The sequence below is a fragment of the Alligator mississippiensis genome, chromosome 4 (assembly GCF_030867095.1).
Source record: "Alligator mississippiensis isolate rAllMis1 chromosome 4, rAllMis1, whole genome shotgun sequence".
NCBI lineage: Eukaryota > Metazoa > Chordata > Crocodylia > Alligatoridae > Alligator > Alligator mississippiensis.
Window position 1 is genome coordinate 67,720,155 of NC_081827.1, and position 22,926 is coordinate 67,743,080.

The 22,926-nt window shown below is 38.8% G+C and overlaps 2 protein-coding genes across 12 annotated transcripts in view; one reads left to right on the forward strand and one right to left on the reverse strand.

Annotated features, from left to right (window-relative positions):
* Positions 1-3,885, forward strand: part of HELB (DNA helicase B) — a 30,114-nt gene extending 26,229 nt beyond the window's left edge. The window contains exons 12-14 of the mRNA XM_059726062.1: positions 435-569; positions 1,456-1,965; positions 2,438-3,885. Coding sequence (XP_059582045.1) covers positions 435-569; positions 1,456-1,965; positions 2,438-2,521 — 729 coding nt within the window. The 3' untranslated portion in view covers positions 2,522-3,885. The remainder of the gene's footprint in view (positions 1-434; positions 570-1,455; positions 1,966-2,437) is intronic.
* The window catches only part of GRIP1 (glutamate receptor interacting protein 1), a 594,076-nt gene continuing 574,856 nt past the window's right edge, over positions 3,707-22,926 (reverse strand). For all 11 annotated transcript variants that reach the window (XM_059726065.1, XM_019493240.2, XM_059726069.1 and 8 more), the window contains 4 exons: positions 21,990-22,101; positions 19,165-19,398; positions 7,470-7,616; positions 3,707-5,548 (listed from right to left, as the gene is read on the reverse strand). In XM_059726065.1, coding sequence (XP_059582048.1) covers positions 5,315-5,548; positions 7,470-7,616; positions 19,165-19,398; positions 21,990-22,101 — 727 coding nt within the window. In that variant the 3' untranslated portion in view covers positions 3,707-5,314. The remainder of the gene's footprint in view (positions 5,549-7,469; positions 7,617-19,164; positions 19,399-21,989; positions 22,102-22,926) is intronic.

Consider the following 22,926-nt stretch of genomic DNA (forward strand, 5'->3'; position numbering starts at 1 on the left):
GGTTACATACCTGAGGGACAAGACAGTTTTCTAAAGATTGATGGAGGTGTTGAGAGAGGAGTTTTTAATGGGCAGTGGGACTTACTAAATTTAAGTAGTTTTTCTGGGAATCAAGTAGTTAAAAGATGGGATCCTTTTAGAACTGGTAACATCATGTGGTTATAACTTTCCACTGTTCAGATTTTTCTGCTTGACATAGAAAATATATTGGCATATCTCAGTTAAGTCCTACCCCCAAAAAATGCTTTGTTAGTTTTATTATATTCTCTTATTCTTGACTGAATTGGATTGGTCAGCATGATGATAGAGCTATAAACATAAATATTAATCATCATTCTAGTTGTGTTTGTGGGTGTATGGGTGTGGTGTGTGTGCGCACATTGGATTCCTTGTATAACCTGGTTGTTAAGTCTCTTCACATGATGTTTCTGTAGGATGTGGAAATTAATGGATGCCGTCTATTGACTATCAGCAGCACATATGGCTCTGAATTTACTTTATTGTATAAAGCACTGAGAAGAGCATGTCATATAAAACATGCATGGGCCAGAACTATTCACACATTTCAGGTAATAACAGTTACTACTTTAGCAGAGTTCTGTCAGCCAGTAAAATGATTGATCTTTGCACTGCTCTGTAACTTCATGGGAAAGCTCAGAGTTTGGGAGCGCCATTCAAACAAAAGACTCCTTGAAGATAAAATCAGGAACAAATTTGGGGGTTAGGGAAAAGTAGTGGCTCTAAGTAGCTTCCCTACAGCCCGATGTGGGGATTGTGAAGGGGATGTGTTCTTTTCCACGCTTGACTGGAATTGTAGAATAGTGACACGTTATTGGTAGGAGGGAAGAAGGCTGGAGCAAAGCACCCTGGGATGGTGGAGGACTATGCTGTGGCTTCTGTCAGAAGGGTAGGTTGTACAGCTATTTGTTCTTCCAGGAGAAACTGTCCTGGAAGTGATTTAACCCTATTTGTACCAACATTTTATTTTTCTCCTTGAGCAGCCATTTTTGCTCTGGGAAGAAAATCCTGAACATGCATACACTTGTGGTTTCTCCTGGGAGAGCCTCAATCCTGAACATGCATACACTTGTGGTTTCTCCAGGGAGAGCAGAGGCTCTCCCAGGAGAAACTGAATGTCTTTATGTAGCCTATGTTGAAGCACTGGTGTAGTTTGTTTCTATAGACTGGGCTTGTGATTGTTGCCTGTGGGTTGCTGTTTGGAACATCAAAAACAAATCAAAGGGGTTACTGTTCTTGTAGTCAATTTTAGCATCTTATTTAGGCAAAAACCACTCTTCATAGAATCTTGCCGCCTTTGTTCACATTGGTATCTAGCTCTATAAGTAATACTTAAAACTGACACAGTAATCACACCCACATATGGAGATAAAATTATCACATATTTTTGAAGTTGAAACTTATGTTAAAGAGCTCTTAAAATTATGTGCGTTGCAGGGTTCTGAGGAGAAAACAATTGTCTATGTAGTTGGGAACGCAGGCCGACAGCATTGGCAGCACGTGTACACCGCTGTAACTCGAGGACGCTGCCGCGTCTATATTGTAGCTAAAGAGACTCAACTCAGGAAAGCAGTTACTAGCAGGAATTTCCCCAGAAAAACTCGCTTAAAACAGCGTTTAAAAGAGGCATTTGCAGAAGTGAGCAGCTGTCCAGAGCAAACAGACTTTCTTCTACAGAGTCAGTGTCAGAGTCAAGAATATGACACTCTACCTGGTCTGGCATCAGTAACTCAGGATGTTCTTGGCGTTTCTGTACCAGCTGAAGTTGACATCACCAAACAGGAGAAGTGTACAGTTCTTGATGAAATGGAGACTAGTAATGGACAGAGGATATCTGCTGCGCTGGACAGCGTAGGAAGAGAGACTGAGAAGTTTGTGAAATTAAATGCATGTAAAAGGGAAAGGAGTCTTACATCGAATTCTGAGAGCCCTTTGAAAATAACTTTGGTAAGAAACTTTTGGAGGGAGGGCAGGATTTTTTAATTACTCTGTTACAGCAGTGCAAATGCTACTGATACCCATTACTTAATTTGTTAGTTTTTCTAATAATAGTCTGCTAGAATATTTCACTACTCAGAAAAGTGTTGAGGGATGATATTTATAATTTAGGGGTACTGGAGGGGAAAAAACCTGGTAATTGTCGTAATAGTAATTTTTAAATGCTACGTAGAAGCTTTTTTGGCTTGCTTAAACTGAATTATCTGATGAGATTGAAGCAGCTCATTAAAACTGTGAGAATTGTTATACATCTTGATAATAAATAATTATAATTGACCTTTTATGAAAAAATTAATCTGTAGTTTGCACTTTAAATATTTTTTTCTTTCAAGTCACTTCAAAACAAAATCTTGGACAGTGGTCCCTTCTCTTGTACACGTTTTATTTCAGTTTAATCATAATTCTTGTTTTTGTTTGTTAGATAACTACTGAAGACTCTCCACTTGGGACTGCCAAACTGAAGCATCTGAATTTGGGAAACCTCACTCCAAAAGCACTTTTTTAAAAATTAACAAGCAAAGATACTCATTACTATGTTACTTAACTATTTTGTACAATGAAAAATATGGTTTTGGAACAGAAAAATTTAAGTATTCATCTCAAAGCTTTTTTAATCTTTTTTGCAAGTTGTTGAAAAACAGCTTATTTTAAAATGGACATTTTTTAGTCAACTATTTTAGCAGAAGTTAGAGATGTTAGTTTTCAAGAAAATGTTGATCGTGTTGCCTTCTTATTTGGGAAGAACAGAAAAGTTGCATGGACATTTTCAGATACAAAAGTTCCCTTCTTTACAAGTTGGTACATTGTTGGTCCAGCCAGAGCGTTAAATGTTATGTAAAATATTGGTGCAACCCAGAGGTATCTTCTAGTTTCTCTCTCATAGTATTAGGGCTTGAGTAGAGGCGTCATTGCATATTCATCCTGCCCTTTTAAAAACCAAAGATTTATACACCATGTGGATTTTAATTTTCTATGTAAATTGATGGAAGTTTCAGTATGACAGTAATTAAGACACTACCACCATACATAAAATATTCTGCTGGAACATGAATTTGAATCAGACTGTAATAGACTGTACTGTGAATAGACTATAACCAAGTTGGAATGAGTGATTTTCAGGGGGAAGGGAAGGACTTTCTCTTTGCACAGCATAGGGCCCAGAAAGTAATATGTTAGATTCCAGTTTTCTGCTCCATATGTAAGTAGTAATGAGCTTCAAATGACTTGTTTAACTTTGGTAATACATAGTAGGGCCAAATCCTGTAAGATACTGTGCACACAACACTCATTAGCAGTGTTGTATGTTAAGTCTCTAAAAAACAAAGGCTGGCAGTGATTTTTTTTTTATACAGTTTGGATAATTATGTGGCTTGCTGCGCTGGAGTTTACAGGATTGGGTAAATGTTCCAACTATTTCAACTGATATGTACTTAAACTGGCATGGCTTTCATTTGCATATTCCATAGATTATAAGAAATGTCAGTGCTTCTCTAAAAAGAAGATTTGTATCTTTCTTGTAAAAATGCACATTTGTGGTAAAAGATTTACCAAAGAAAATCCTATTTAAAAATAACTGAAAAATGAGGATAGTGAAGTGTAGCATATCTGTAATGGTTTGCTAAGCCTACCGTTTTATCTGCTTTATAGCACAAGTTTTATACATGTGAATACCATCTCCATGTTAATAACATTGTCTTTAAATCACTGTTTATTCCATTTTATACAGCCTTTCCATACAAATATTTGCAACAGTTTGAGTTTCCAAAAACATACATAGACGATAAATATCATGCTATTAAAGTATTAAATTTGTACAAAAATACTTTACAGTTTAATACTCATTACAAATAAAAATACATATTTAAGTGATTCATGATCCTGTTTTTACATGATTTCAATTTAAACTTTTTTAGTGACTGATATTTCTCTGGCAGTGCTGAAATATAAATTGGACATGACGCTTGTGTATAGGGCAGGTGAGCTTGATCGTTTTACAGATTAAGGAAAACAGCAGTAGGGATACTCTTCCTAAACAATTTAAATTGACCAGAACGAATCTTGTTGTGAGATGATTGCTTAGATATGAGGACTCTACAGTTAGTTAATGTACAAATCTGATATATTTTATATTCACTAAACAATAATTACCATAACAACTGGAATACTGGAACAAATCAAAACAGTTGCTGGTGAGAATAAAAAGCAACTGGCAGTATTTTATTGCTCTGAGGGGATGGGACAGGATTTATGATATATTTGTAAAATGTATTTACAATTTAAATTTTCTAAAAACTTTAAGGATAATTACAAGAAGGCTGAAAACAGGGCCTATTTAAGTGAATTTTAACTATTGAGTACCCCTCAAGAAATTCTTATTGGTAAGAAAAAGTTCATATGCAACAATACAAGATAGATTTGTAATGATCATTCTCATTGATACAATTAATTGATATAGTAAAAAAACTCATTTTTTTTCTTTTTGTTCCGTGATTAAATAATGCATTTAAGGTTTTTTTTTTTTTATTATTCAATAATCCTTCAGAATTTTTGACTACCTAAAAATCTCTCTTTGAAAAGAATCATACAGGCTGCAAGACATATCCTGTTTAGTACTTCATTGCATAGGAAATAACATATAATGCCTAATAAAGTTTTACCACAGTTTTTGGCAGTAAACTTCACCACCACATGCTGCAGTTTCTTCCGTGCATTTTCTAAAACCATTTGAATAGTGCTTACTCTGAAGACTGCACCTCTCCAGCAGCACACTATTCACAAACACTACATTCCTAGCCATTTAACAAGCGACTTTCTTGGTGCAGCATACCACCATCTTGGAAATCGCTCATCCAGAAACCAGCTGGTTTACAAATTGGTAGACTTGTATTTAAAAACAAAATCTGGACACCAAAGTAAAAAGAGATTGATCCAATCTTTTTCTCTCAAAAATGATGATGCTGTAAAGAAGGCAAAGAGCAAAAATAGTGTCTTTAAACACCTCCCTAATTTCTTAGTCAGGGAAAAATTAAGGCCGTTAGCCATTTTCTTTACTGAACATTGCCATGATTTATGGTAGTAGGCTTAGGTTGCAATGGCACTTCTCAGTAGTCATACCATCTGAAATAAAACTGCAACTCCGTTGCTGAAGTAATATAGGCCTTGAAACAGATAGTTGGACCCCTTGCTCTTTTTAATGCCACATGGTATCTGTGCCTCAGTTATCACAGTAATCTTAAAAGGGAGTTAGCACCATATATGGTCTTTCATTACCAAGTGTCCGATTTAAAATAACTTCTTGCTATAATGTGTTTGTAGGTTCTCGTGTCTCCACACTAGTAATATGTCCAGTTTGTTGAAGGAAGGCATTATTTTGGTCACTCCATTCAGCACCTGCTAAAGTCTGTTGGTCTGAAGTTCCCTTCGGAGCAGCCAGTGGGTTTCTACTAATAACCAGTTCCAGTTTATTGCCAGATTCTGCTATAAGGGGCACAACGAGACAGCAGTCAAAGTCTCTGGTACGAACATGATTTACCTGAAAGGTTAAAGTTTGAATTTTAGTACTATTTTAGGGACAGGAAGGAAAGCAATATAACACATGAGCATATAAAAGAGAAATACAAGTATGTGAACCAAGAACATATTTTACATTACAGCTGGGATCAAGATCAGAATCTCATAAACACCACTTAATATTTACTGCTACATTATCTTCTCTCTGGGTGTGTCTACACGTTCATTAATGCACAGTACCTACTGTGCATTAAATTGAGTATCTGCAAAAGGAAGCACTAAATAAATTTACAATAAGCTGCCCTACTATGCATTTTCATGATCATGTGCTTGTTTCGTCCTGGTTAATGTGCAGTAGACTAATACTACTGCTCATTAGCCTAATAGCAAAGGTGTTTTGCTATGATTCTGTAATGTACAGTCGATCAGTATGCTGCACATTAGATGTGCCCACTTAGACTATATTCTCCAATATGAATGCAACAGATTATATTTAACATTCCTGTTTAGTTACGCAGGTTTTCTGACAACAATTTCTAATGAACACAAAATATATTTGTACTAGCCAACTGCCTGCCAGGAATGATGGGGGGGAAGGAGGGGTGACGGGCAGGGACAGAGCGCTGCCACCGCCAACCAAGAGTGGCGGGGGAGGAAGCTTGCCCCACCATCCCCTTGGCCAGCACCCTGCGCCACCACCACCACCTCCAGGGAGTGGGGCCGGGGGGGAGGGGGAGCAGTGAGGCCAGCAGTGCTGGCCTCAGACCCCCACTCTGTCCCCTGCCATCATGGTGGCACTCCACTACGCTGCTGTCACATCCTGTCTGGAACACTCTTGGAGCACTGGTTGTTTCAGTAACCAATCAGAGTCCTCCAATAGCATTATGGACAGACAGACTGACTAGACCCTTTATTATATTAGAAATGAAACCTGTTTATCTGATTTAGTGTGTTGCTTAAAAACTAAATGTTGGTGATAGTTCTATTTATGGCAGTTAGTAAGAGAAGGGAGTGCTTTGTATATTGGACAGAGATAGGGGACTAAGCTACATAGACCAAGACCAGAAACAAGGTTAAGATTTCATACCTCAAGAGCAAACAGGAAAAGGTTATATGTCTGGTTGGTCAAACTAAAGGATCTTCCTTTTTTAGAAAATCTAGTATGTAAGTTGTTAGTCTAAAATGTACTCATTTTTTCACCTGGATTTTATCTGAGTGATATAGGGTAACTACTACATTCATTTAACCCATTACATGCATTTAATTATTGGATTTGCATGCCACCCAAAAAAAGGTCCAGGGTAGCTTACAGGAAAAACAAAAACAAAAAAACAAAATAACTTACAGAAGTATGTAAAGATTAAGAAACGTGTACAATAAAAACTCCCCAAACAATTCCCCAACTTAATCTGGCCAAATGAAAAGCAGTTTCTGAAGAGGTCCCAGCTTGCGGTCTGGTGGGTCACAAAGGTGGAGGGGCGGAAGGGAGTTCCAGATTAAGAATGAGAGCTCCCATGCATTTTTCCCATGTGAATTTGGTACATAGATGGTATTTGCAGGAGTTTGCTGGATGATGTTAGGGATTGAGGTGGGACATAAAGGACAAGGTAGGTACTTAAGGCCCAGACAGTTTAGAGCCTTAGATCAAAATCAGCACTTTCAATTGCACCTAGAAAGCTATTAGAAGCCAATGAAAACTCTGGAATACTGGATGCACTATATTGCACCAACACCTATATTTAAATTCTAAAAATATATATTTTTTCCCCTAATATGTGTCAAACTAAATGTGGGAAACAAGGTCATTCCAAATAAGTGACAATAAAATCTGCCAATATACTTTCATATATACATATATGTATGTATACCCTTCATATAATATTATATATATTTAAAGTAATTAATAATTACTTAACTAAAATGTAAGATGCCAATAGTTTTACCTGCAAAAGTCTATCATATGGTTTCAAACCACCCAGATCCCCAGGACCAGCTGGGCGAATATTTTTAACATAGACACCTTTCTCCAGTAAACCATCTGAGACACTGAATCCAAAGTCCTCTGCATTAGAGTCCTTAAACAAAGTTACCTGTAGAAATAATTTAGAAAAATAAGAAAGCAAATGTTTTTCCACATTTGTGCTCTGCTGCAAACAAAATGAGATTTTTTTTTGTTAATTCCAAACGAGTAATCATTTGCCTTTCATTTTGTATTGCTAATTTCATCCATAGCCTTTTCTTCAGTGTTTTTTCAGTAATGGAATGTCCATTTTACTTTACTAATCATTGTTTTATTCCCATCTTCTTGCTGTTTCTGAGACTTTTTTTTCCTTGTAAGTCCCTTTCCTGTCTTGTTTTCTAGCTGTTTTAGTTCCATGGATTAGCTCTACCAGGCAGGTAGAAGCTGTTAGATTCCCAGCTCCTTTGAGATGTGGTACTTGGACTTAGGCTAAATAAATGCATATTTTGACTTGTTTTGATAGTTTTAGGCTGTATCAGCATAATTAGCTTTGAGAAATCCAGTGTGACTAAATAATGTAACAAGCTACAGTATCACCTGAGTTTACATTTTCAAGTTTCAGGATTCCAAATAGAAAAATCCTGTGTTGCAGAGCTCAAAACTATCCAAAGCTGACCTGTATAATCGTCCTGTGGGGAACAGATTCATGACATTTATAGTTTGCAGGCCTCTTTTCAGTTCCAAAGCTGAGTCTGAGCACTATTAACAAGATTTGGGTTTTTAGGAATCCCCAGAGGAAAGCTGGATGTCAGGTAACACAAAATGAACTAACCTTTTAAGCAAAATTGCATTAGGCTTCAATGCTGTATTGATTCTTCTGTAACTTCCACAGCAGTAACTACTACTGACCAAGCTAGTAATAGCACTGGCAAGCTCCATCCAGCCCGAGTCTTAGTTGCATAAGCTCTAATGTCAGGAGAGCTAAAGGAGTATGTGTCTACAGGAAAATACAACTGCGAGATTGCATCAGAAAAAAATTATGGAAAGGCCTATGTTGCCCTTGAAATGGGGGATGAGGAACTACTGTCCAAAAGGAGAAAACAAAAGCTGGTACAATTAAACATTTTAGGGAGAAGGACATTCCCTGAGGAAACACCAGGGGTATTCTGAGGATGGTCCTTTTTATCTTGCATTGTGTTCCTGATTGTTCTGGTTAAAAAGGATTCCAGAAGACTTTCTGAAAGGTTTTTCTTGTCCAGACAGGGTGTCATCTTTTCAAGCCATGTCCACCCTACAGATGCCTGGCAAAGATATGTAGTTTAGAGGTGTGAAGAGACATGATCCCTGAATGACACAGTTGTGCCCAGACAGTCATTCAATCAAAACTGCACTTGCCCTGGTATAGGATGTTTCATGCTGCTACAGGGCAGGCAAAGTTCAGGGAGACCTTTGATGATAACCCTATTTATGTATTGCTCCTGGTCCAGGTGTGGCTGCAGGCTAATCTAGGTGAAGCCCTGATGCTTGGTCATAAGATAAGTTCCTGTGTAGCTACAAGTCAGCTGGCTTTGATCTAGCTGGCTAGTGTAGGTTCAAATGCATTAGCTTGCATCTTAGTGGGGTGTATTAACCTAACCCAGCCCAATGGAGATTTCATGATTGAAACACATCCTTATTTACTCATGAAGACAGAGACTTGAAGACAATACTGTCCCTTACCGTACCGCAACCCCTCCTTTCTTTTCCTCCCTGTTCTCCTCTGTAGTGTTGCAGTGCAGTACACTATTACGAGGCCAGCCCAAAATCCTATCAACTTTTAAGATTAAAGTATTTCTCTTGTACAGGGAAGCATACTCTTCTGTCCTTCACTCTTTGTAAGACCTCTGATATTAAACTTTCTGAGGAATGGTATATTAAAAACCCCACAAATCATTTCTATTGTTACTTATCACACCTCAAATTTAATGGATTCCAGGAGGTGGAACAGCATTTCAGCTACTGTAAACTTACCTTGTGATTAAGAATAATGAACCTTAGAAAGATTGTTAGGTTATACTGACAGTTGATAGATGAGCAGGAGTCCAGAAAACTCCTCCAGAAATCTGTTATTGATGGAGACTTTAGTCTGTGATATGGCAGCATGTCTAAGATTGTTTTGATCTCAAGTATATTTTCAAGCTGCTAGGAGACAGCCATATGGCTAACATTTTAACAAGGCCAGAAAATAAAAGGAGAAAATAAATTTTGCTGACAGATTTGTGTGTACGGTTTCTGACAAGAAGAAAATAATTAGCACTGGGCCAAGGCACAGGTTCTCCTTTGTTGAGATCACTGTTTTCCATGCCAGTACAAAGGGGTTTCATGTGAACCGCCTGTTTTAAGAAGACTGGACACAAATGCAAGGTAAAAAAATATATGCAGGATCATAGAGCAGATGAGAATCAAAATGCCCTTTAGTGTTTGTGAACAGATGAAAAACTATTTAAAAGAAGGTTTTTTCTCTCTTTCACCCACTATAGTGAAGTGGAACTAGATTCAATCTTAGAGGAACTGAGGGGTAACTTCATTGCATGACAAGGTGGGAATTAGCAAAGATGATGCGTACAATCCTACTCTATAGACCTGTGGAACTTGCCACACTAGCAAAAACCAGAAGTCCAGTTAGTCAAATACCTTGTCTTTGACCGCAACCAGCACCAGCTGGTTAAGGGGAAAGTGACAATTTTTGACACTTATGGGGAAAAAACTTGTCTAAAGGCCAAGCTTTCTACAAACTTTGCATGAAGGCTTCTGTTGCTTATATAATGCTTTAACTAGTATGACTAATTGTGACTGCTGACAATAGCCCAGTTTTTGGTTGTAGCTGTGTTGGTCTAAGGACATAGGCAGGCAAGGTTGTTTGGTTAGATGTGATATCTTTTATTAGACCAACTACGTAGCTGGAAAAAAGTTCTTAGCAAACTTTCAGACTAGCAGAGACTCCCTATGCCTAACGAAGGGTGACTGCGCCCAAAAGCTTGCTAAGAACTTTTTCCCAACTACTCAGTTGGTCTAAAAGATATCATCAAACAAAAGAACCATGCCTGACAATAGCCCATGATTTTCATTGCATTAATAGGGCATGCTCTGTAAAGATGTGTATAGCCAAGGAACAGGAAGACTTAACCTTCCCTGTAATAGAAAACGACTTGTTTTTTTGGTAAGTTTTGATCCAAGAGACCATTTTAAGGGCTCACTGATTGCTTGTGTCTAAATGCCAAGTAACAAAATAAGTTGCTTAACACAAAGACACCAGATAGGACAACTGAACCTAGGAGTGCCAGCAGAATTATACTGTAGGATAGTGGTAGGACCAGTTGAACTGGGTTGAATACAGACCTAGCTTCTGCATGAGTTATTGTTTCAGTTGGTGTAGTTATAGGTTCCTCTTTCCCAGCTCAGCAGAACATTTCAAGCACATTTGTTAAACTCTATAAAGGCAACAGGATTTCAGAATGTGTTTTTTGCTACTCAGGGACTGTTTGCTAAACTTAGGTTATAATTTTGAATTTTATAAATTCTTACCAAAAGGGATCATTAGATCATCATTAATCTGACCTGTACCACTCAGGCCAGAGAATTTTACCCAATTACACCTGTATTGAGCCCAAAATAACTTGTGTTTGGCTAAAGTATATTTCCAGCCTTCATCTGAAGACATAAAGAGATGGCAAATCCATCAATTCCCTGGCGGTTTGTTTTAATGGCTATCACATTTAGCATTAAATGAGTATATCGTATTTCTATCCTGAATATGTCTTAAATTTCCAGCCACTGATTCCTGATACACCATTCTGTGCCCAGCATCTCTCACAAAACAGATGCATGGGCAGTTCTAGAGACAATTCAAGTCCACAGCATCACCTCTGCCAGCCATGCCCCTTTGCCAATTTTCCACCAGAAGTTCTACTCCTGTGGCAGCCATCAGTAGCAGTTGCTTTACTCCCAACCCTCTTCTCTTCCAGCTTTCCTTTTAGTTTGCTTTTTAGACAGCAGCAATTACATACTACTCTTTCTTCTTGCCTGGATCAAGTATTTGGCAGCATGATGGTTTCACCCAGTCAAATCTGTTGCAGCAGTACCTTCCCAGCTTTGTCTTCTGACCCCCATAGGCTATGTGAGGGCAGCCTTTACAGGTCCTTCAGGGGGTGAATTATGCTTACAGTCAGTCACAGTTATCTCATACTCCATGGGCTGAGATTTACAGTTGGACACTGGGAAGCTGCAATTCCAGCTCAGAAAAATCCAACCAGGAGCATCTGAGCATTTTGAATAGAATTGAAATGTTCACCATCTGGCCAGTTTCAGGTATGAGACCTGGCAACCAGAGGAGAAAAATAATGAAGAGATCCCAAAGACTTCCCCGCCCCACGCATATGAAGTGTGTCTTCAGCTCTTTGGAGAAAGGACTAAGATTTCTATACAGTTTTCCTTCCATTATGGGGGATTCTTGTGGTAAGACCCCCTCCACATCAAGCAATAAAATTAGAATTCAGAATGGGAAGACACAAGGGGAAGCATATCTAAAGGACTCAAGTCTCTCCATTAAAGGGCTAAGAGACCCTCTTCAGGGGTCATAGCCATGAAGGGACTCCTGCACAAGAGTCAAGAGGTGAAAAAAACCACAGGAAGCACAACAGGGAAAGAAAAAAATATTAAAAGGCTAAAAGACATTTGTCCTCTGCTTCAGACTCATCCTGGTCTCCTGAGGAGGGAGTTCCCATCAATTCCAGTTCTGAGCAGGAAAAGGAAACAAAACAGTTCTGATTTTTTTTTTTCTGACAAATCTGACACCAGGTGCTGGAAAGAGGAGTCATCTACCATACAGACACAGCCAAATGAGAGGCTTTGGGACAAATACCACCCGGTAAATCTGAGCCTGAGAGCAATGCTGCTATACACCCTTGCTTTAAATGGTCAGAGATGACTAGGAACACCTTTGTCAGGGTGTAAGTCCATACACACTTAAAACATTAGAAGATGCAGGGGCCATTAGGAAAGAGATGATTATCCCATCCAAAGTACTTTTTTTCCACAAAGGTACAAATGAAAGAGATAGAGGCCACTCTCTTTAGGGGCTCTGAGGCTTTCTTTGCTACACTGAGGTATGTCTATATTAACTCCTGCAACTTCTACCAACAAACAAGCCCATGCCCAGTTGCTCCTGTCCTGCATGCACTGCTTGCAGAAAAATATTTTGTCGTATATCCAGGGACATTCTCAGTTCGCCATTATCCCACAGAAATAGGACCATCAGCAGAGAGTCATACTCCTGACTCCTGAGAGTGTCGCTAAGTGTACCTGCCACCACTCTTAACAGCAATCATATGATATATTTTCACCAGGCACCGTGTGTGGAGCCTGAGCAAGTGGGCAGTTTGTTTCAGTAGTCCTAGGATTCCTGTGGAGATGCTATAGACATATCCTGAGTGTCTACCTGCTTTGTAAGCACTACAGTATCTTGGCTGGGTGATGTAAAAGCTCTATGGGGACCCTTAAGAAAATATTCCAAGCAACAGCTTTCCTCACCACTGACATCTTAACTGATGTTAAGATAGTCTCAGCCAAGGCATCCAGTTTAGCAGACATATGCGACATGTGGCTACACTTCTGGACTGCAGATACTGCTTCAAGTAAATCCACTGCTCATTGAAATTCCCTACTTGAATAAATATTGGGCAAGACAGTACTATACAGTGCATCCAGATGGCTGCAGTCTCTCTTTTCTCTACTCACTGCCCAGAAAAGTTACTAGAGAAGCATGCAAACCAGCAGAATCATATCATCTGTCTGTCCTCACCATAGGAATGATATGGGCAACATGGCAGTGGTACATCTTGGGAAAATTTATGGAACTGTGGCTCAGGCAGCAAAACCTGGGGTAAAAATGTCTCCAAGAGATCGCTGGGATAACAAAGCCTGTGCCTCCAGCCTGATTGGAATCTAAGAAGAAAAATGTCCAACTTCCCAGAAAAAGAGTTTCTGTCAGCCACAGATAATCAGGTGAAAGAAGTGGGGAGTTTTTGGTTAAGGAGGTTTAACGCTCCCACCCTATCTCTTCTTCAAATCACCCATCTAGCACAATCCTATGACATAAGCTGGTGCTGAACAAGATTTTGCACCATCTAGCTAGTTCCCTCAGAAGGCTCCTAGGGATGATATTCTATATTCTTTATTGTCCTGGTATATGCAGGGGTATAAGGATCAGAGCTACCTTGGACCTCAAATGACTCAACAAATAGATGAAGGCCTATTCTCAGAACTCTCTTGCTTTGTATTTCAGTCTGGGCATGGGAAAAACTTGTTTACCCAGGAAACTCCTACAGTTCACTTTGTTTCCCATTAATGCAGTTTACCTGCAGGGTCTGCTATTGTAGATAACGATGGCACATTGTTATTTTTAATAGTGCAATTTCAGTCATCAGCATTACAATATGTAAAATGAATATAAAAAGTTTGAAAAGTAAAAGATTTATTAGACTTTTAAAATTCCTTTGATAAACCAGCGACAAAAAAATCTGTGATGGAACCTGAGGGAAGTGTTCCATATAAAATTAAACTTTCATAAATTTAAATAGAAACTTACAGGTTTTGAGTCATACAGCTTCTTATTTTTGGATTTGGATGTTAAGTTTAGAAGTGTAGTGTAAATCAAATGAGGCATTCAAATTTCTGGAGCATTCTATAATTTTAGAAGGATAATATTACCTCATTAAATGGGAATGAGAAAATTATATGATGACTGTTGAAAAGGTTTGCTCTTGGGGCACCATTTTGCATGTGGAACTTTTTAATATGGCTCCTCTGATATTTTCTGTGTAGATCATATCAAGGAAGATATTAATTTTACTTGAATGATGATTTAACAATATGTCAGTTCAGTTACATGAACAGCTATTAATTACCATCTAAAGTTTTTTAACAATTTGGTATAACAGAATTCAGATTTGAAAGCTTTGCTCTCTCAAAGCCAAGAGGAGTTCATAGAAGAATTCACTAAACAATGCAAAAAATTGATCTGAATTTTAATAAATTCCTTAAGAGACAACCTGCATGAATACAGGAATACAGTGTTGCTGTGTGTAAGGATTGCTAATTAGGTTTTATTTTAAGAGATATCTTACTATTTGTAGATGTTTTGCACTGTCACAAGCTGAGCATAGATGTTGTTCCTGCAGCCTTATTCAGAGCATAACACAGTGGTACCCCAACACAGCTGGCTTGTAGACACTACTGCAATGCAACTGTTATATAATAATTCTTAACTCAATTTTTTTCTTTTTTTTAAATTTGCGTAATGAAACCACATGTATATGGCTAAGCAGTATAATACAAACGTCATGACAACCTAGTGCAAAATCTGTAGCAGTAAAGTCATTCAGTTCTATTAATTTCTACCATGGAAGGGTCAACTATTTGGCCAGATAATCCACTCACAATTTTGTATTTTTAGCCTTACTCATTTGTGCTTTTACTCTAAGAAGTTTTTATTTTTTCTCCCCCTGTATTGCATCAAGATCATTTGCTTGCACAACTGTGTTTCTAGCAGGCTTTTCCTTCAGAGTAACACTGCATCTTTGTTCTTTACAATGGAAGGTGTGTTGACTACGCTGTCAACTAAATTAGCACCAGTACCATTACAAAATGGAAAACTGAATAAGACTTTGGGTTGCCTTCCCTCTTGTGCCCTGAAGTGAAAGTATGAGCTATTATCTAGAAGGCACATAGGTCCTGATTCAATAAGGCAGAGTTGTCAAAGATATAGCCTGCGTAGGCTGTATCTGGCCTGTGGAGCCCTACAATTTGGCATGTAGTGCTGCTTGCGGGTGTTGGACTGGCCCCGTCCCACGTGTTACATGCAAGACTGAAGCTGCTGTGTGTGCTGCCTGCAGCATATGGGCCTGGTCTGGGGTGTATGTCACTTGCAGCACATGGGGCAACACCAGCCCTGTGCACTGGATCCAGCACATGAGGCTGGTTTGTAGGCTTGATCCTACCTGTGGACTAGTCCTGTACCCCTCATCTGGCCCACAGGGCTGGATGAGTTTGATACCCCTGCAATAAAACATAGCCCAGTAAGACATCTGAAGGTGTAACACATACTGCTGCTGTGCTGAGACATACCGCACCTGCTCTGCACATTACCTCCTGAGCTGGAAGCAGCGCAACCATGTTAATGCAGTGCTATACATAGGTCAATACTGTATTTACCTGAATCCAAGACAATGTCAAATTTAAGATTATATCTCCCATAATTAGAATCTATATATGGAAACTTATGAACACCCACATGCCCTCCACCCTGAAGCCCTTGTGTGCCTCCTAGGTGGCAGATGCCCCAGGTCAGTCTTGAATCTAAGGCTTCCCCGCATGTAGACTGGGAGAAAAGAGCTGATCTTGGATTTGAGTAAATATAGTAACTGCTGCTTCTCAGCTCCCTCTTGGTAGAGCTTCTTGGTGGTCATGTAGCACTACACAGCACAAGTCAACGAGTTACTAAAGGTATAATCTGAGTAGTCCTACTGAAGTTAAGGGGAGTACTCCTGAATTTAGTATTGAGTGCACAATTAAATGCTTTGCTGCACTGTGGCCTAGGTGGATTGTTACTGATGTCTCTCAAAGGCTTCCTTGTCAAGCACAGTTTTCTATAACCGCTATGATTCCACAGGGGTTCTTTAATGTCACTGACTCAGCTGTTTCAGGCTGGTGTGTGCATAGGCTAGAACATTTTCAGCAGCAGCATCTCAGCTATGGGATACTTACGGAAACACTTTTTTTCTGCCACAGCTTGTTCAGCTCCAAATTAAAGACCAACCTATTTAGCTTTGTTAGTGATGATGGCATTCATCCAGGGTGAAGCCAAAACTGAAAAGACTAAAGAAGAGAAATGAGAGAAAACAAAAAGAGGAGGGGGATGGAAGTCGAAAAAAAGAAAGAAGCATGGAGAGAAAAGTGTTTGCATGCTGGAGAAAGAGAAAGGCTGATGGGATGGCAGGCGACCAGAAAACACAATTTATTTCTCCCAACTTTGTTCTTGTGTCTTCAAATTTACTATCTATTCTTTTTATAGCTCTCTTCATTTCATAATGCTCCTGATCCTCTCTTGCTGCTGCCATCTTTTCCTAGCTTATTTTGCATTGCTAATTACTGGACCCACTTCAGTTCCTCCTTCTTGAAAGAGATGAGCCATCCGAGAGAGACTGTAAGCCTCAGTTCCTGTGAGTTTATGCAAACACAAACACACTCTTATGCAATACACTTGAAGTGAAAACTGTTTTGTTTTCTGTGTCGCCATTTGTCCACTGGACACTTATTAGTTACAGTGACAGTAGAAGAGGAGCACAGCAGTTCTTGAACTCCCTTAAGATGTAAGTGACAGTATTATGAATATAACAAAGTCTTCGTTGCACTGCTGAATAGCAACACAATAAAAATCGTAAGTGGAAGTCATTGTGTCTGTGTGGAGAATCATTAAAATACATTTTTCTACTTAAATTCATTATTCCTGCTCATATATAATTAATCTGACCACAGAGACTATAATTTTGTCAGCTAGCACACTATCTTCTGCGAAAAAATGGGATTTCATGTCTTACAAACCATATTTATTAATTGCAAAAGAGAAAATTGCTCTTTCTGGAATCTGAATCCTCCAACACAACCGAGAACTCAGAGACCACATGCAACTTATCTCAAATTTTAAAATAATCAGTTGTATCTACAGTTCATATGTTTTGATCCATTAGGAAATAAAGTCATGTTGTTTTTTTTAACTTATGGGGTCATTTATTGGTCCCTCTTTATAAATGTGCAGGGGTAGGATGACGTATAACACTCAGGAAGGCTGCCTATAAAACAAGACATCCTTGCGGATTTAATTTACCTGATGTGTAAGAAAATCAATGGATAAAAGTGCTCCATTTTCTGTCATTCCCATCTGCCTTAAAATGCCCTACAGAAGCCTAATCTATAGACTGCTTTATCTTTGTCCTGAAGTCAGGTGTTTCTGAAATCAGGGTTTCCCTTTGAAAAAAACTCACTGATGTATTAGATAGAGAGACTAATCCACTTAATTAATTGTCTCCCTATTGGGCCTCAGCTCCATCACCTCCCTCATCACACTTTCAAATTTGTGCAAGCTTTCCTGCACATATAGGGTACACGTCACTCCAGCTGCCCTATGGGAAGACTTTCTAAAGCAGAATAAAGACCTCAACTCCCTGGTTCCCTCACCTGCAGCGTTTCAATTTTTCCCTCTTGGGCTGTATCCACCACGTGACAGCTAACCCTAGACAGGAAGCACAGGATACCTAATCTTTCAGATGACACCATGAAAAATAGCAGTGGGGGTGCTTTCACTAAAGCTTGCCAAATGAGCTTTAGTGAAAGCACCCCACCGCCATTTTTCAGTGCAGGGATGCTGATACATGGAATGTATCCATCATAGATGTTGGAATCTGCCGGAGCGCGGTAATTACCATGCTCCAGCAGATTCGATTACTTGAGTCTGCTCCAACGCATTGCAATTACAGCATGTCAGAGCAGGCTCCATGCACATGTATAAGTGCCCTACATTACTCCTTGAAAGAGGCCTTTCCTCACTGCCCCAGCATTAATGTCAAACTTCAGCTTGAGGAGGAGTATCTGGCAGCTTTGCCTTTGAACTCCTACCCCTGCCGTCTTCTGTTACCATCTGACACTTTACAAATAGAGAAAAAAGCCTTTGGACTGAGAATTCCATTGAGATATAACAATTCCATCCCCTTTTCACACCTCGTCATAAACTGCCTGTCAAACGCAGCAAGTGTTTTCTCCAAAATCATTGTTACTATGGAGCATTCACATCTAACTTCTGTATTCCAAGTGATATTTTATGCAAGAATCCAACAATTTGGGAAATGATGCCACAATCCAACTTTTGGTTTCTCTTTTCTTCTCCAGAGGGACACTTTTAAAACCTGTGATTGTTTATATCACTGGGAGAGAGCTACTGCAGGAATAAAAAGTGAACCACAATGTAAAAACAAAGAGAGATATCAGCAGGTTCATGGCTAAGGAAGAATGAAAGCAACATGGCCTTTTGAGTCATATGCTAAAGAAATATATTTCTTGGAAAGTAATTTTTTTTTAACAGACACATTTTGCAGAGATGAATTATTACTGTTGCTAGTTCCAATTTACCAGCAGATCCTTCTTGTGAAAGAGCCATCCATAGGCACCAACTCTGTGGGTGCTCCGGGGCTCAAGCATCCACCAAAAAAAATTAGCAGGTGCTCAGCACCAATGAGCCAGGTGGGGCCAGCTGGGTTGAAGTAACACACTGTCTCTTCTGGGCATGCGCAGGGCTTGGCATGGGAACACCAAAAAAAAAAAAAAAAGGAGCACCCACCAACAAAAACAAGAGCCTATGCAGCCATCTCCCCTGAGGATTTGCTTTAAAAGTAACCAGTAGGTGAGGATGCAACTTATTCAGTTTGTTCCCCTATAAGAACACATTACGAGCGTGTTTGCAAGAAGAAATAATAGACCCGTCCTCAAACTTGTGGGGTCATTATGAAAAGTACTTAATATAAAGCCACACAATTAGGTTCCCTATGCTGTATATATTATGAAGAATTACCAGTAAAAAAATTACAGACCTTATGTAACTCCACAGGAGTTGGTGACATGATTTCTTTCATTTCTTGTTTAATTTTTCTCAGAACCACAGACTTTCTGCCCACATCTGATGGCAGGGTGTTGCTGCGGGTTGTCTGGCTGTAATGTGGCCTCGCAGTGCTTCTTTCCTGAAAACTGGCTTGTCTTCCCAACTGGCTGCGAGGCTGTGGGTTTTCATGATTCAAACTCAATGTACTTCCTGACATAATGGTGGCCTACAGCAGTAACAAACAGGTTTATTTTTTAATGTATAATTTGGATTAAAGAAGGCCAAATTCTCTATTCTGTTTTCAAAACACAGTCACTTCAGGGTACAGCAAAAGGCAAGAGGACAGACATAAAATCTCCTTGTAAAGCCACTAAAAAAAGCTCTTTGGCAAAAGGTTTCCATATGGAATGTGCCATTAACATGTCCAAGAAAGCTTTAATACCATGAATCTGATTACAGCTTGAAGCCTGTGCAATGCAATCATTTATTTACACTCAAAATATGTTTAAAATAAAATGAAAGTTAAATTCTGGAGCCCTACTTTCATTAAATGACAAAACACTTGTAATAGCTTCTATCATGCTCCATGGTGACTGATGGTGCTCCCTGGTGAAACTACAGCAGTAGGCGGATTTGATAAATCTTTACTGTTTGGATGAAGATCTTGAAATAAATAAGAAGGGAGTCTTAACCAAATAAGTGGTGCTGTTGTACCCCTTCCCCCGCCCCCGATTCCTGTTCCATCCACACTTTAAAATCTATTGCCTGGCAAGGGCAGCAGCATTTCTATTCGGGGAATACTGTGGGAGTCAACTGACTTAATGATTCATTAGAATCTACTTGATTCCTGCTAGTATCTCTTCATTCCAGAGGTGTTAATCACTCTTTCCTTTTTAATGGTCTTGATGTTCCACTATTCAAACTACCTTTTCGTCTGCAATTTTGCTGTCTGCTAGCCATTCCTAGTAATTCCTCTCTTCTATTTCAGAGCCCTGAAGACTGTTTTTAGCTGTAGCTAAAAACCTTAACACAGGTGTAGTAATATCTCAGGTGACTGACAGTAAAGTATTGGAGGTACTGTCAAGGCACTCAAGACTGGACTTTGTTTTACAAGTTTAGTTAAGAGATGTACATTTAACTATAATGACTACAGGACTAATGAAACACTATCTTTTGATTACTTTGACCATTTTTGCCTAGTTTCTTGTGTTTTTTAATGTTTATATATAATCAAGCAATCTAGTGCACATTCCAATAAAGATGTATTTATTTTGCTTTGATTTTAAACTGAATACTATAGTGCTAGATCCTGGCTTATTAGTAAAGATTCTGGTTTCTCTTTAACTGGAGAAAAATGTGTCACGTTTGATGATGTGCTACACAATCTGCACCAGCCATTTTAAAATCCTAGATCTATCCATGAGCATGGCTAAACTTAGCTTTTCAAAAAAAAGTTTCAAAAATCACACCACATAACCTACTGGGAATCCTAGTTCTATAATGTGACTTCTGGATGGATGATGTTTGTTCAGAGCTATGCAACTCAATACTGAGGTTGGTAAAGTAGAAGTACTCAATTGCAATTCCAAGTTTTAATTTCTATACCACATAATTGATATTTAAATGACGGAAATCTTAACTTGCTGAAATATCCTTTCTTGTTATCTATTTCCACACCATTTTGCTGTGCCCTGAATAATGAAAACCATAAGTGGTACCATGCCAGAGATAACTACAAAATTAAACCAAACTGACATTAAGTATTTCCCTTAAATTTTTTGTCTTGCAATTACAAGTACATTGGAATCACATTATAATAACTATACATGCAATACAGAAGCCATAAATCTGAGGATATACAATCAATTTAAACGGCAGAAATTTCACCCAGTTATGCCATTCACATTCCTTGTGGTTGCTAAGGGACTTTATATAACATAAAAATGAAAATGAGATTCTGCCAGTTCTGCAGCTCAGGGAATTTAAAAGAACATAAAAGAAAATATTTTAGGACTTTCTATTCCACAGCTTTAAAAGCGTCAGTATATTCTTAATTGTTCTGGTTAAACAAGTTACAGAAAATGTAAAATGTTAAAAAAATGCATAGTTACTCTGTTCTTCCCCACCCGACCTTTACATGGTACAACATTGAAATGAAATTCATATTTGCCATTTACTCTAGGGCATAATGTAAAAATTCAGTGTGCGTGTGTGTGTGTGTGTGTATCTATGCTCTGAATGTTTCTCAAGCTGTTATATTTGTTTACCAAGTGATAAGGCTCTTGTAAAAATGTTTTAGGTGACATTTTTCTTTTATGTTCGCCTTAATCAAATTAAGTTCTATTCCACAGACAAATTACAACATGCGAAGAAAAACTTCAGAAAGCAGCCAGAAGAGAACAGGATGCACTGCTGCTGGAAAATGATGCCCATGTAAAAATTCTGCACCAATCGCTGCATGTGCAGGCAGTGTTAGCAGTGCACACGGCAGAAGCTGCAAATCAGGAAGCTTTGGGGTGAACATGTTTCTAGAATTTCAGCTGCATTGTATGAAAGAAAATAGCTTTATTAAGGGTGGGGGAAGCAGCTGCACAAGCAAAAATATAAACATAAAGGTTAGGTACCAAGAGAGTCATGTTTCTCAAATACAGACGCCTGTCAGCCTTGTCCTGTGGAAAGGGGTTAAAGCTTTTAAATGAAGTTGTGTGATTAATGCGAACTAAAAATATACAGCAGAAAAGAACATAAAATGAATGTAAAACAAACAAAAATATTATATCTCTATATAGTAGGATGAAAGGGTTAAGATTGTGCTACCTCTAGCTCCCTCAATATGCCTGACTGGCCACAGGTCTCTAAATCCTCCAGAGCCTGAGACCAGAAATTTTCCTCCTGGTCAGTCTCGGTGTTATCATGGGTACCTGCAAAGCTAGATTCACAAAGAGAGGTTCAGTCAAATGTACAAACAACGTACAGGCTTCATTTTGAAAAGTACCATTTAAACAAGCATCTTGCCACAAATTGGAGCTGCAGTAATAGACAGTTGCAATAAGAAGAGGACAGATTGGGGAGGGGTGGGGGGTCACAAACCAGTAGCTGGTGGGATGGCCTGTGTGGGTGAGAGTCACACTCATATACTGGCAACTGTTAGTATGTGACTGGGTAAGGAAGAGGTATATTCTAAGAAAAGAAAAGGGCTTAAGAACAATTTATATGCATTTTGTTTTGCAATAACTGGGACCTCTCAACGAAAATTAGTGAACCAAACAGAATTACAGTTCATAGCTTATCAGTGCAATGATATAATTATAATTAGACTTTCCCACCTCACAAACTTCCCTGGTGGTGTACAAAACCAGCTCTCACCTTTGTAAATAACATCTTGAAACGTATCTACTCCAATCCTGATGCTTTCAGCTGACTCCTTCATTCTTGGCTATATTTATCATAATTAATATAACCCCGTCCCAGCCTCTATCACAACAACTGTTGCAATTAATATATCTATGGACAGCAGGATATATAGGCTCTTGTATTTTTGCAACTCTGTTTCATTGAGAAGTAGGCACCAATTCAACAAAGTGCTCAAGTATATGCTTAAAGTCCATTTCTAGGCCATTCTTGTTGTCGTTGATTTATTCTTTGCTGTTTCATAAAAGTGCTGAAGCCTTATTACCAGCTCTCTCCTGCAAGAATTGGCTGAGTGATACATAGAATTGGTCAGCAAGAGTTTGGATAAAAACTGCCAATTATT